The 13,151-nt window shown below is 45.9% G+C and overlaps 1 protein-coding gene across 4 annotated transcripts in view; it reads left to right on the top strand.

Moving 5' to 3' along the window:
* HDAC6 (histone deacetylase 6) overlaps positions 1–12,577 on the top strand; it is a 54,771-nt gene extending 42,194 nt beyond the window's left edge. For 3 of the 4 annotated variants that reach the window (XM_053293747.1, XM_053293748.1, XM_053293750.1), the window contains 5 exons: positions 1,572–2,044; positions 3,120–3,230; positions 3,363–3,509; positions 6,856–6,984; positions 10,716–12,577. In XM_053293747.1, the coding sequence (XP_053149722.1) occupies positions 1,572–2,044; positions 3,120–3,230; positions 3,363–3,509; positions 6,856–6,984; positions 10,716–10,784 (929 nt within the window). In that variant the 3' untranslated portion in view covers positions 10,785–12,577. The remainder of the gene's footprint in view (positions 1–1,571; positions 2,045–3,119; positions 3,231–3,362; positions 3,510–6,855; positions 6,985–10,715) is intronic. The other variant, XM_053293749.1, reaches the window with a different exon arrangement.
* The last annotated feature ends 574 nt before the right edge of the window (positions 12,578–13,151 follow it).

The following is a 13,151-nucleotide window of genomic DNA, read 5'->3' as shown; positions in this document are numbered from 1 at the left end:
AGTTGTGACATCACCGGCCAGAACACCAGTCCTTGCTCTCTATCCTGTTTTGCAATTCCTGACATTCCAAGCTCCAACTGCAAAGTCAGCCTGTGCTGCAGAGTAATATACAACAGCTACATTTTAGCCTATTAAAATGGCTTTAAAAGATAGGCAACTGTCAAAAAGTGACAAACCTAGAAGAAGCAGGAACCAGCTAGGATGGAAGGTTTGGACTACTGTTTGCCCATCCAGAGCCCATTTCTGCATTGGCCACACTTCAAAATTTGGTGGGTCTCTTCTGAGACTGGCCACAAAGAAAGATTGTAACATGGAAGGAACTAGGGGCTTGAGGTAGGGAGTGGAGATAAGGTTCCAAAGCAGTGAGGAGTGAATACAGCCCTGTGTCCCAAGGGTGGTAGGAGTGGTTTCAACATATGTTTGCTATCCCAAAAACAAATGCCTTGAAATACAATCAGTGTATGCCAAAACCACGTCCCCCACTCTTGGAACAACGTGTCACTGCCTTCACCTAGGGAGAGGAAGGAAATGAAGCGGGGGGCGGCGGGGGGGTGGGGAATAAATGTGCAAAGCTAGCTGTGGCAGGAAGCCTGGCACTTGCCCAGCTGCAATATATCTTTAAGGCCAAATTTCCCCATCCATCCCCACCATCTGTCCTGCAGGAGAGGGGCTACCTTGGAGGGAGAGGGAGAGCCAGGTGACAGAGCAGCTTTGGGAAGGCCGCAGCCCATCATCTGGGAGAAAACTCCAGGAATAGCCCTTCCCCCCCAAACTCACTCACATACTGTGCCTTGCAAGGTGGGCAGTAAGAGACCCGCCCACACCGTTGTGTGTGTGGAAACCGTGTTGAAGATGCTGCACCCCAGGGCAGTTCTGCTCCAGCAGGAAGTTGTGCAGACACAGTTGCGTATCAGGACGTCCCTTGAAAACAGTGGGCATCCTGTTGTTGTGCAACTGCATTTGCGCAACTTTCTGCCAGAGCGGAAATGCCCTGAAGTGTGTAACACTGTCGACATTGTTTACACGAGCACGACAGTGTAGGTGGGGCTCCTCCTGCCCACGTTGCCTTGCGCACTGTGTGAGCAACTGTCTATGGGAATAGGACTGTTTCTCTGAGTGGGGCTTTTGGGATTTCCGCTGTCATTCCACCCATCCTCCGCTTTATGGTTTTGCACACCTAGCAACCAAGACACCGCAGGAAAAGAGCCGAGGTCCCTGTATGAGGCAGCAGTGGGGGTGATTAGAATAACTGCTGATGTCACAAAAGCCTCTTCGCTACTTAGCACTGCCACAGGGAGGGACTGCAGCAGAAAGGGACTCCAGGGAGGAGACGGTAGCAGGGGCCGGAGGCAAGAGTGCAGAGGACAGGGGCAAGAGAGAGGAAGCAGGAGCCAAGGACAAGGAAGGTGAGATTAATGGAGTTGGGAAGGGAAGCTTGGGCTGGTAGTTGCCCGGCTTCTTGGCTATAGCCCAACTTCATGGTCCCATTGCCATGTCTGTCCCACCATTTTGGTGGGCGTTGCACTAATAGTAATAAATATGTCTTTCCCCCCCACTCTTCCTTTCTCCAGTGCCTGCCCTTCTGAGGGAAAAGCCCAGGACTCGGGCTGGGAAGGGAACTCCCATTCCAAATGAAATCTCCATAGACGGCCCCCCTGAGTTGCTTGCAAGTCCTACAGCTCAATTTATGGAGACTGTGACTGAGGTGATCAGAAGCCCCATGGCCCCATCTGTGGCTAATGTGATTGCAAGCCCCACAGTTCAGCCTGTAGATGATGTGGATGCAAACCTTCCCGTTCCGCCTGTGGTATCAGTGGATGATGCAGTCATAGCTTTGGGCTCCCTCCAATTAGAAGATCACCCCACAGAGGAGAGTGAGACTGCTTCGGGCTCTCTTTCTTCTGACTCCAGTTCAGTGGGTGGGGCCAGACAGAAGGTCAGATGCTCTCCTGACAAGACTGAACCAGCAGAGCCCACTCAGAGCAGAGACACGTCAACAGGGAATTCCTCTGGTGAAGCAGAGTCTCCCAGCAAAGAAACGGAGGTAGGTGCTATATATTCCTCTAAACTGGTGGTTTCACATTTTCTGTATTCAGGGAACACTTTCCACATCAGCTTGCTTGCCACAGTATCCCTGCCTATTGCAAAGGATTCTGTGGCATGTTTAGACTGTGCTCCAGTCCATTCAGGCCTGTAGGGCTTCACTATCAACTCCACATGAATTGAGAGTGCACCATGGCACAGTCCCAGCACTCCCTTGTAGCTGCGCATGGCAGAGACAGATTGATAGTAGTGAGCAAGCTGTCTTCCAGTGAAACTTGTTCTCCAATACTGATTGATGTTAAAGATCCCATTATGATTACAGGGAACCCTCAGGGTTCCCTAGAACACAACTTGAAAACTTCTCCTCCAGATTCAGACTTCAGCTTTTTCGGACTTGGGACGCCAATCTGTAGTATGGAACCAATTTCAAAATGTCTGTCGATATCAATATGTCTGTCTGTCTCTTCCATCTCTTCCTCTTCCAACCACTCTCATAGTCTCTCTTTAAAAGAAAAAAGAAAAGTATTGTTGGTATCAGCTAGGTTGGGGTGTAACCCATTTTTTGCTCCAAACCTACTAATTGAAGAGTAGTACTCTAGATCAGGAGTTCCCAACTGGATCTAGATGTTGATGAACTACAACTCCCATCATCCCCAGCTACAATTTATTGTGGCTGGGGACGATGGGAGTTGTAGGTCAGCAACATCTGAAGTACCACAAGCTAGGAACCCCTGCTCTAGATATCAAGTACAGGGGTTTGTTTTTAAACAAGGCTAGCTTACTTGGGAGTTTGGATTTGAAGGCATGGGGGGCTGGAGCCATGAAACTGGGAGAGGATGGCCATCTTGCCACTTGGCCCAGTCAAGACTTCCGTAAGACCCAAGATGGGTGTGGGGAGTATATGCCTGATCCAGCAATGGCCTCTACCTGTGTGGAGGAAGCTCCTTTGTTTTTGAGAACTGTAGGTCTGCAGGTGGCAGTTTTGGTATAACAAGATTTCAAGTTCCTCTCATACTCTGGAGGCAGAATCTCAGTCCCTTTCTTCTTTCTCTCCCGTCCCCACCACTTTCAACCAGGTGAGCCCACCAGCTTTCCAGCCTTCTCCAACTGAGATTATTCTGCTTGATGAAGCCACAGGAGGCTGTTCTTCCTTCTGTGAACTACCTGGAAAAGATCTGTCGGATGGCGTGAGTGTTCAGGAGGGATGGGCTGGAGTAGGAGAGGAAGGCCTTGAGCCAGCGGGATTTCCTGAGTTTGGAGAAAACTGGAGTTTTGCTTGGTGCCAGAATATAGAGATTATACTGTCTTTCCCCCACCAGGGGCTGTTTTATGCCGTGACGCCTCTACCGTGGTGCCCTCACCTTGACTTGGTGCTACCTGTACCTCCATCTGGCTTGAATGTATGGGAGCCCTGTGCAGAATGTGGCAGCCAAACTGAGAACTGGGTCTGTCTGCTTTGCTACAAGGTAAAGCAGCCTATGCAGCCTGCTGTGACACGGAGCATATTGTGTCTGGAAGACTTGAGTTTGGATCTCTTGTTCGGCCATTTGCTAACTTGGGTGGCCTTGGGCAAGTCACACCCAGGCTGCTTGCCAACCTATAAACTGAAATTAACAGTGTCTGGGTTAAGAGGTGTAATAGGATGTTTCAATACGATCTTGACATTATCTCCCTCAGAAATTAACTCCCTCAGGGTTAGCTGTATTCAAATATCCTGTTGACTTACCTGCTGCTCTATCACCATCTGTAAATTAAAATATAGTAGGGATGTCACCTGATGACAGAAATCATAGTCCTCCAACCAAAATTAGTTTTAATATAGTAATGGAATGAATGTGCGTGTTGTGATTTTGACAGTTGTTTGTGTTCAGCTTATGTATGCATGTGTTGTAGCAGGCATTATGATGCGTGCATGTGTTGTAGCGGGCATTCTCTCCTCTGTGACAGAAGATTGGGGAATGCCTCTGAAAATGGTGCTTGCCACCTGCACAGTTCTTAAATACCTTAATATTTTTAAAACTTTAAAAGTGTTGCCCCTTAATTGAGATGCCTTTTGACTGAAAGGGTTTCCGATACAGTCATCAGACTGCTGAGTGGGACTGGACAGTGGAAATACTTCTTGCCAGTGCTTTAAAAACTGCCCTAGCTCCCAGTCTGTTACTGAGCGTAATCCAAAGTGCTGGTTCTTACCTTAAATGCCCTACGCAGCTTGGGACCTGAAAGATGGCCAACCTCCTAAGGAGCCAGCCCATACAATAAGATAATCTTCAGCAGCCCTCCTGTGGCTGAAGTGTGGTGAGTGGTGACAGGGGAGAGGGAGTGGGGCTCCATTTGTGGAATGCTTTCTGCAGGGAAACTCATCTAGTGCCCACTCTGTTACCTCTCTGGCACTCAGGCCAAGCTGTGTTTTTTTTTTTGTTTCCTAGGCCTTTTCGTAAGAGTTCTTAGTCCCTGCAATTACTGATTGTATGCATTTTTAAAGACTATATGTCCCAACCTTTCTTCAAAATGCCAAGGTGGCTTACATAACACAACAAAATAAAAAGTACACAAAGCAACCACTTATATAAATTGCCAGACAGTATACAAATGCAAGACATAAGAAGGCTAAATCCATATTAAAAACAGTTTCCTAGGGAGCAGTGATTTTAAAAAACCTGTTGAGAGAGATACATTTTTAGAAGGTGCCAGAATGTCGTCAGAAGAGGGAGCAAACCAAATCTCCTGTGGGAGAGAATTCCACAGGGAGGGGGCCACCACAGATAGCCAAAGGGCTCCCAGATAGCAGCTGCAGATGCAGGAGGCCTTCTCTGCAAGTTTGTATGGGCCGGGCAGATTCATGTGGGAGGAGTATTTAAGTTTGTCCAGAGCAAATGGAATTCCAGTTATTTCAGTGGGACTACTCCGATTAAGGCTAAGCAAGGATCCCAACCAATTAGTTCAAAATTGGTGTTAAAAATCACCTTCTCTCCTACTTTTTAGTAAGTAAAAAAATATCTATCTCTCTATCTCTCTCTCACTCACTCTCTCTCACCAGAAATTATATGGTAATGTTTTGTAGCTTGTGAAAATACCTTTTTCAATGACGCCTTACACAACAAAATTGGCCAAATAATTACTGAGATAATGAGGTTTAATATGCATGTCATGGTGGCCATCTTGATGTGATGATGTAATCACAGCCAAGCACCATGCATGCAAGAGTGACACCATGGTAATTCTTCATCTAGAGAGGATTTCAAATCATACAAAACCACCCGTATAAATTTCTCACAGACTTTGCCATGAACCTACGTATGCTCCCAGATGATGATGATTAAAGTTTGGGAAGCCTGACTACTTGAGGGAAGAGAGGGGATTTCTCTATAAAGAAATAAAAGCATAAGTTAAGAAAGGGAAAACAGTACAAGTTAGAAAGCTATGGGGCTTTCTTTTATTTAAAACAAAGCCTGGGCTCAAATTGTTTGTTAGAAATCCAAAATGGATTGTGAAGAGTTCCAAAAGGATCTCTCCAAATTGGGTGAGTGGGTGACAAAATGGCAAATGCAGTTCAGTGTTGGCAAGTGTAAAGTGATGCACATTGGGACGAAAAACCCCAACTTCAAGTATACCCTGATGGGATCTGAGCTGATCTTGGGGTTGTGGTTGACAGCTCGTTGAAAGTGTTGACTCAATGTGTGGCAGCTGTGAAAAAGGCCAATTCCATGCTAGGGATCACTAGGAAGGGGATTGAAAATAAAACGGCTAATATTATAATGTCCTTATACAAAACGATGGTGTGGCCACACCTGGAGTACTGCGTACACTTCTGGTCACCACATCTAAAAAAAGGATGTTGTAGAACTGGAAAAGGTGCAGAAGAGGGCAACCAAGATTATCAGGGGGCTAGATGATCAGAGGCAAGGCTACCACACCTGGGGCTATTTAGTTGGAGGGCTATAGGCCACTTCCAGGCTCAAAGACCATAAAAGGGACTCCGAACAAGTTCGTGCACATCCCTACCATGGGCCTGATCCAGCAAGGCTGTTCTTGTGTCCTTTTTTTTTTTTTTAATGTTCTTATCTCAGTATTACAAATACAAATATGTATTTGTACATACAGTTGTCAGAAATGAATGTTATTAACAAAATAGTAAAACCTAGTTATTTGTGTTGAAGTGGTGTAGCATTTCCATTTGTAAACCTCCTGTGTCGAAAGCCATCCCATACTACCTTAAAGGTTACTACCTAAAAGCTACAAGGAGAGGAATAAGAAAGAGAAATGTAGCAGCCAAGGTGAGGCTATATAGGTGAGCTTGAGTTGTTTGTATTTCCTGACAAAGAGTCAGGAAGGCAGCGAAGAGCTAATTGGGTGAGCTCAGCAATCCTTAAAGGAAATGTCTCGGAAGGAAGACCGGACCAGCTGGTTGCCACAAAGGTCCACATCAGCCCTTTGAATTATGCCTGGAAAATTGTCTGGTAGCCGGTGCAGCTCATGGAATACTGGTGTACTGTGATCTTGGACCGTTCAAGACTCTCATGGCTGCATTCTGGACCAGTTTCTGAATGGTCTTTCTAAAGTTGTTTGTTGTTAACTTGTTTGAATGTTGTGTGTTTGTTTTGTTTTTGACTGTAAGTAAAATGTTAAGTTGAAGGGATGGGTATACACAGATCAGTCATGCTCATCTGTGGGCAGTCTTACTTTGGTGCAGAGAGGACTGAGCTTGAGGTGACTTTCTGGATTGGTGCACTTAAAATCTTCCGATCGCTAGGGGTTTGTTTCCTGGGCTACTGGCATCATCCTCTAAGACTACCTTGTTTCCCTCTTGTTCAGGTTGGTTGTGGCCGCTATATCAATCAGCACATGATAACTCACAACTTGGAATCTGGGCATCCACTGGCGCTCAGTTTTGCGGACCTCTCTGTCTGGTGCTATGTATGCCAAGCCTACGTCCATCACCCGGTGAGTTGTGTAATGATCTGGTCCTCTTTTTCCACCCACCCGGGGATTTGCCCTTCAGCTTCAAAATGCTGAACCAGCATGATGAGATGCACAATTGTGGAATACTTCTACAGTTCCTGACCCTCAGAGAAGCTAAATAAATAAGTGTGCAGTGGCTTCCATTGACCTTCAAATCTGCCAGTTAATATAGATGGTTTAATGCCATCGAAGCTACGTTGGTTGCGAGAATTCCGGTTAGGGTTCCAAATCATGACACTGTTAAAAGTTGCCCAGACCCAACATGGGAGGCAGGCTTAGGGCAGTGGGGTAGTTTGTGCCTCTCCTAGTAACTGTGCACCTCTTTAGAGAACCCTTCTACACTTGAGAAGTGTAGCATTTAAAGGGGTTCCAGTGCAGTTGATCAGCACTTGCAATTCAAGTCCACCATTAGAATGGTGACCAATGCTAGGCAGGTAATGTTAGCTCCATTGAAAAGCAGACATAGTGATTCCTCCTGTTGACATGATGATTCTACCACCCATGTGTTATTTTTCAAATGAGTACAGGTACAGCGGGAAAGTGCTAGACGAGCAAGCAGAAGGTTGCCAGTTCGAATCCCCACTGGTACTATATCGGGCAGCAGCAATATAGGAGGATGCTGAAAGGCATCATCTTATACTGCACGGGAGGAGGCAATGGTAAACCCCTCCTGTATTCTACCAAAGAAAACCACAGGGCTTTGTGGGTGCCAGGAGTCGAAATTGACTTGACGGCACACTTTACCTTTACAGGAAGTGAGGGCTGCATATCGCTGTAGGTTTTTTAATCTATAGTAGCTTTGAAGGGTTTTATTTATTTAAAAATGTATACCCTGCCTTTTCCTGCATCTTCTAGGTAGCTAAGAATTAAAAGAATACAATAATAAAAACACAATAAAAGCTCAACAGCAATCATAAAGACATCCTACAAAGAACATGATGCAAAAAAAGAAAGGGAGAGACCAATAAAAACCAATAAAAACCAGACAGTATTGAGGAGGACTTGCTGAATTAGAAGCCTCGTCAAACTTTTTTTTTTTTTTTTAATTGCTAGGGAAAGTGTCATCCAAAGATCAGATGGCAGGGACTTTCAGAGAGAGGATCCCCCAGAGAAGGCTCACTTGTCTTTCCACCAATCAAGCCTCAGAAGGTGGCGGGATGCACAGGAGAGCCTCTCTGGGAGATCTTATAGGGCAGGTAGATTTGAGTGGGAGAAAGCATTTCTTCAGGTAACGGCCCTAAGCCAGTGGTTCCCAAACTGGGAGCCTCCAGATGTTGCTGAACTACAACTCCCATCAGCCCCAGCTACAATGTATTGTGGCTGGGGATGATGGGAGTTGTAGCAACATCTGAAGGTTCCCAGTTTGAGAACCACTGCCTGAAGCCATAAGGCACTTTAAAAGTCAAAACCAGCACCTTGAATTATGACCGGAAAATGCACTGGTAATCAGCGCAACTGTTATAGAGGTGGTGTGATGTGATCAATGCATCCTCTTGCTGCTGCATTCCATACCAGCTTGAGTTCCTCAAGGGTCTTCAAGGATGCCCTCATGTAGAACATGTTGCAGTAGTCAAGACGAAGTGACAATAGTAGCCAGGTCCCTCTAAGTCAGAAATGGGCACGAGTGTCACACTAGCGAAAGCTAGGCAATTGCACTCTTGGCCATAGCTGACACCTAGACATCCAGGAGGAAGGTTGGATCCCAGAGCACTCCCAAGCTGCGAACATACTCTTTCAAGGGAAGTTCAACCCCATCCAGAGTTGAAAAACGACTCAATCCTGGATCAGTGGGCGCCTGACAAGTGTTCCCTGTAACAGGCATTCCTAGATGTTGGTGACTACAACTCCCCATAATCCCTAGCTGCAATAACCATTGTTTGGATTTAATTCCAGCTTTTTTACCTTCCGCCAGCCCATCACAGACTCCAAACACCGGTTAAGGACAGCCACAACTTCTCCAGCTGGGGATAGTAATAAGACGTACAGCTCAGTGTCATCAGAAGACCACACCAAGCCCCCGAATGATCCCTCCCTGTGGTTTCAAGTAGATATTAAAAAGCATAGGCAACAAGATGGAAACATGTAGGACTGCATAGGCCAGTGGCCAAGGTGTTGAGCAGAAGTCCCCCAGTACCTTCCTGTAGCTCTCTGTGGTAAGCCAGGGGGCCAGTCTGGCACTACAACTGACAAGATAATGATTTTATCAATAGCTGGGTCATTTCTTCATCCCAGAGGTTAACCAGGGCCTTAGCACAACCACCAGCCATATTGGCAGGAAAATCCCCCAGAGCCATCCAGAATCTTGGTGGATCCATATACCTCAGAGGGCGGACCATCGTAATTGATCCTCCACCCCTGAAGAGGTTAGGAATCCTGATAAGCCTAAACCCTTCCATTAACTGATCTGACCATGACAGTTGGGTGATCCTAATCTCCTTCACTACCAGCTCTCCAGCTCCCTGCTCAGCCCAGAATTAGTTGGGTGTGCGAGTGGAACGTTCCATTAGTTTTGGCAGGAGATTCTTCACTGATCGGATAGAGTTGTTCCATTAATGTAGAATCTCAAGGGATTTCTCTTCTGGCATGGAATATTCCATTCTGTTCCATTCTTATACCAGTGATGGAATACATTCTCCCCTTGTGTGGAGACTTCATTAAGCTACTGTATTAAATCCTTGTGGCAAACCGTACAACTACACGAGGGGAGAGAGAGAGAGCAAAGGGAATCGTATGTTCTAAGACCTTTATTTCTAATTGCATTGTGGTTAGATATTTAATCGAAAACTGTATGAAGTGGAGTCTGCTTGAAATATAGACAGTTCCATGCTGGAAAAATGATATTCAAAAGAAAATCAAAATGCATAGCTGGCTTTGGGGAAAATGAGAAAATGGATCATGGTGCAAGACTCATTGTGGTAGTGGAACCTGGAAATCATGGGAGATAACTGCATTGTCAACTGCCTCACAGGCCATGCCTCCAAACCAGGTGCATCAATAGAACTTGGCAGGAGCTTGGCTGGCACTGCAATTGCATCTATACTTTTGCATCTAATTACTACTTAAGATGTTGCCACTGGTTTGCATTGGAATCTATTTATGATGGCATCTTCCACTGTGAAAGATAAAACAGGTACATCAGTTTCCCTCACTCGATCCTCATAGCATCCATGTGATGTAGGTTTAGACTCTGAATGCCTAGACCAAGATTTGTGGCTTAACAGAATTAGAACTCTGATCTCCCCAAATGGTCCAACAATCTAACCACCATACCACATTGGCTCTTGGCTTCCATATTGCTAATGATATTCTTGTGTCTGCTACCTATCCTGTGTGTTTCCATTTTCTGGGACTAAGTTATATTTAGATCACACGGAGGAGAGCTGCTCTTGTGGTAGCAAGCATGACTTGTCCCCTTAGCTGAGCAGGGTCCACCCTGGTTGCATATGAATGGGAGACTATATGTGAACACTGTAAGATATTCCCCTTAGGGGATGGAGTCACTCTGGGAAGAGCATCTAGGTTTCAAGTTCCCTCCCTGGCATCTCCAAGATAAGACTGAGATTCCTGCCTGCAACCTTGGAGAAGCTGCTGCCAGTCTGTGTAGACAGTACTAAGCTAGATAGACCAATGGTCTGATTCAGTATATGGCAGCTTCCTATGTTCCTATGTGTCATGTATGGTTGTAGTATATATGTTTTGTTTTGTTTCTGCAGGCTCTCTTTGAAGCCAAGAGTCAGGCTCACAAGATGAAGTTTGGAATGGATATGGCTGTACCTTCCTAATATGACTCCATCCTTTCCAGGAAGGGGCTAATAATGAATGCAGCACAATCTACCACCCAATCATTTGACCTCAGTGAACTGAACCTGATGCTTAAAGGGCTCTTTGACGTGCCAAAAATAGTCAACAATCATCAATGCAATACCACCAGCAGCCATGAATCGAACACCAGCAACCTCATTGCTTCCACTAGGACCAAGAACATTCTCTTCTCTTTCCCTCCTCTCCACCAGTTTGGTGGGTGTTGTGGGTGGGTGTCTGTGTCAATAAGACAATGTTTCATCACTGGTTACAATTAAACAGCCTGTTTGGGGGATATTTACACTTCCAAATCAGAGGGAGTTTGTTTCCCCCAATGTTGAAACAGTATCAATGCAACTTTTTTCATAAGGTGGGGTGAATGTCTGAGTTCCAGTGGCTGATGCCACATGTCATTCTCCCCGCAAAATCATTTTATATTTTACCGTATCACTCCTTCCTCTCATTATAATGGCTTTGAATTCAGGTTGGAAAAACCCATGCTGAATTTGCTGATGGGGTGTGTGGCGAAATTGGGATGTGTTCTTTCTTTTTCTCCCCTGCTCTGCCATTAATCAAGAATGATCTGGAACTAGTTGAGACGGAAGCATGCTTTTTGATGTATAAGATGGAAGTGTTTGGTTTGCTGATTCAAAGTTTCTGTGAAATTTGGTCCTGCATGCAGCAGGGAAAGTTCAAGGGGCTTGAGAGAATGGGATAAGGAGTCCTTCTTCTAGATTATGGGGACAGAGGAGTGGGTTCTGAAAGAGAACCGTCCAGGTTACCCTCTGACCATGACAAAGACCTTAAATCATGATTCTAAGGATAAATTCTTGTACTTCTGTCACTGTCCAGGGACTCAAAACCCTATATGAATATGAGTGGTATCTGAGAGAGAAAACTCCCCTGTAAGGCATGGTGGCCCTAACCTCCTTGGTGGGCCTGCTCTTTTCCCAGGCACTTGCACCAATCTGCTTCAGATGGCCCCATTTCATATGGGAGGTGCTTTACTCACTCCTTGCACCCTGCATAATTTGCGTCTTGCACAGTTGGTCAGGACAGCAAGCAGCCGTGCTGCAGAAAAGAGCAGAGAGTTGAGCTGTAACAGCCATGACATCCCAGAGTGGGAAATGTTTGTCGGAGTTTTCTTGTTAACCAGAGAGCAGGATTGACTCTTCCAGCTGTCAAGTGGGAGCCCTGCCATGGGCAGTGATGGGATGGGGGTGAGGGGGTAGCCTTTGGCCACTGTGTGTTCCTGCAGTGTCCTAAGGCCAGTCCTCTTGTTTATTCCAAAAGCAGAGAAAGGACTTGGATATAGTGTTAGGGTTCCTAGGCAACCCTGTCTGATGCATTGTGGTTGGAAGCACCCGCTGATGGCTTCCCAGCAACCACAGACTGATCCTTTACCTGTCTCTCATCTGGAACCAATAAACCTGAATAAGGGCAGGGCTGAAGTGACCAGTGTCTCTAACAAGGTAAGAGAAAGGATGGGGAATGGTTTTATTGGAAAAGGAACTGTGGGTGAGAGTGGCGGGCAGGGGTCATGTTGCCAGGGCTGGCCCTGGTATAGTGACCGGATGGATATAGAAGGCTAAACTTGTACAAGCACCGTGATATGAAAGGGGTGGGGTGGAGGTGGGGTGAACGGGTGGGCACCGGACTTTTCAAAGGGAGGCATTCGTTACGTTGTAGCCTCCCCAAACTTTCCTCTGCATTTGTTTTTCTGCTTGGTTTTGTAATCTTTCTAATTATTCAAATAAAGTGTTGCTGTAGCGTAGCTGTGCGTTGTGTGTTATAGATAGATTTGCAAGAGATGCCTTGCTTCAGTTTTAAACTATTAAGTTATGGGGCAGGTCACTCTCTACCCAATGACCTGCCCTAGGTTGTCACTTAAATATATGCTGCTCAAACTTCCAGCCAGCACCTCACCCCTCATGATTGCGTGTGTGTGTACTGATTGAAGAGGTTGCACACCCCTGATGATGGACTTAACAGAGCCACTGTGTGTATTGGAAACACAACCCCACTCCCATTCTGTTTCTGACATGACCATCCATTGGAACTGTATTAAGAATGAAGCTGTTAGGCGTTTTTTGGCAGGTATGTGCATCTGCATGTTGGTTTTTTGTTTTGGCTTCTAGAGGTACACCTATCCCATCATATTCTGAAGGTTCAGGACAGCAGATCTGCTACCTTTACCTCCTTCATCCTGTCCACCAAATGCCAGTTGTATCAAAGCAGCCTCTGGGAAAATGTCTGTGAACTCTTCTGTAAGATGCCTCTCTGTGTCCTTGTTCAAACCTCAGTTTCTGGTGGTCCAAGCAAGAGGCTACTTCTGTTTTAGGATCCAA

This window comes from Hemicordylus capensis, chromosome 2 (genome assembly GCF_027244095.1).
Source record: "Hemicordylus capensis ecotype Gifberg chromosome 2, rHemCap1.1.pri, whole genome shotgun sequence".
Classification (NCBI taxonomy): Eukaryota; Metazoa; Chordata; class Lepidosauria; order Squamata; family Cordylidae; genus Hemicordylus; species Hemicordylus capensis.
This window is presented reverse-complemented; position numbering and strand designations above follow the sequence as displayed.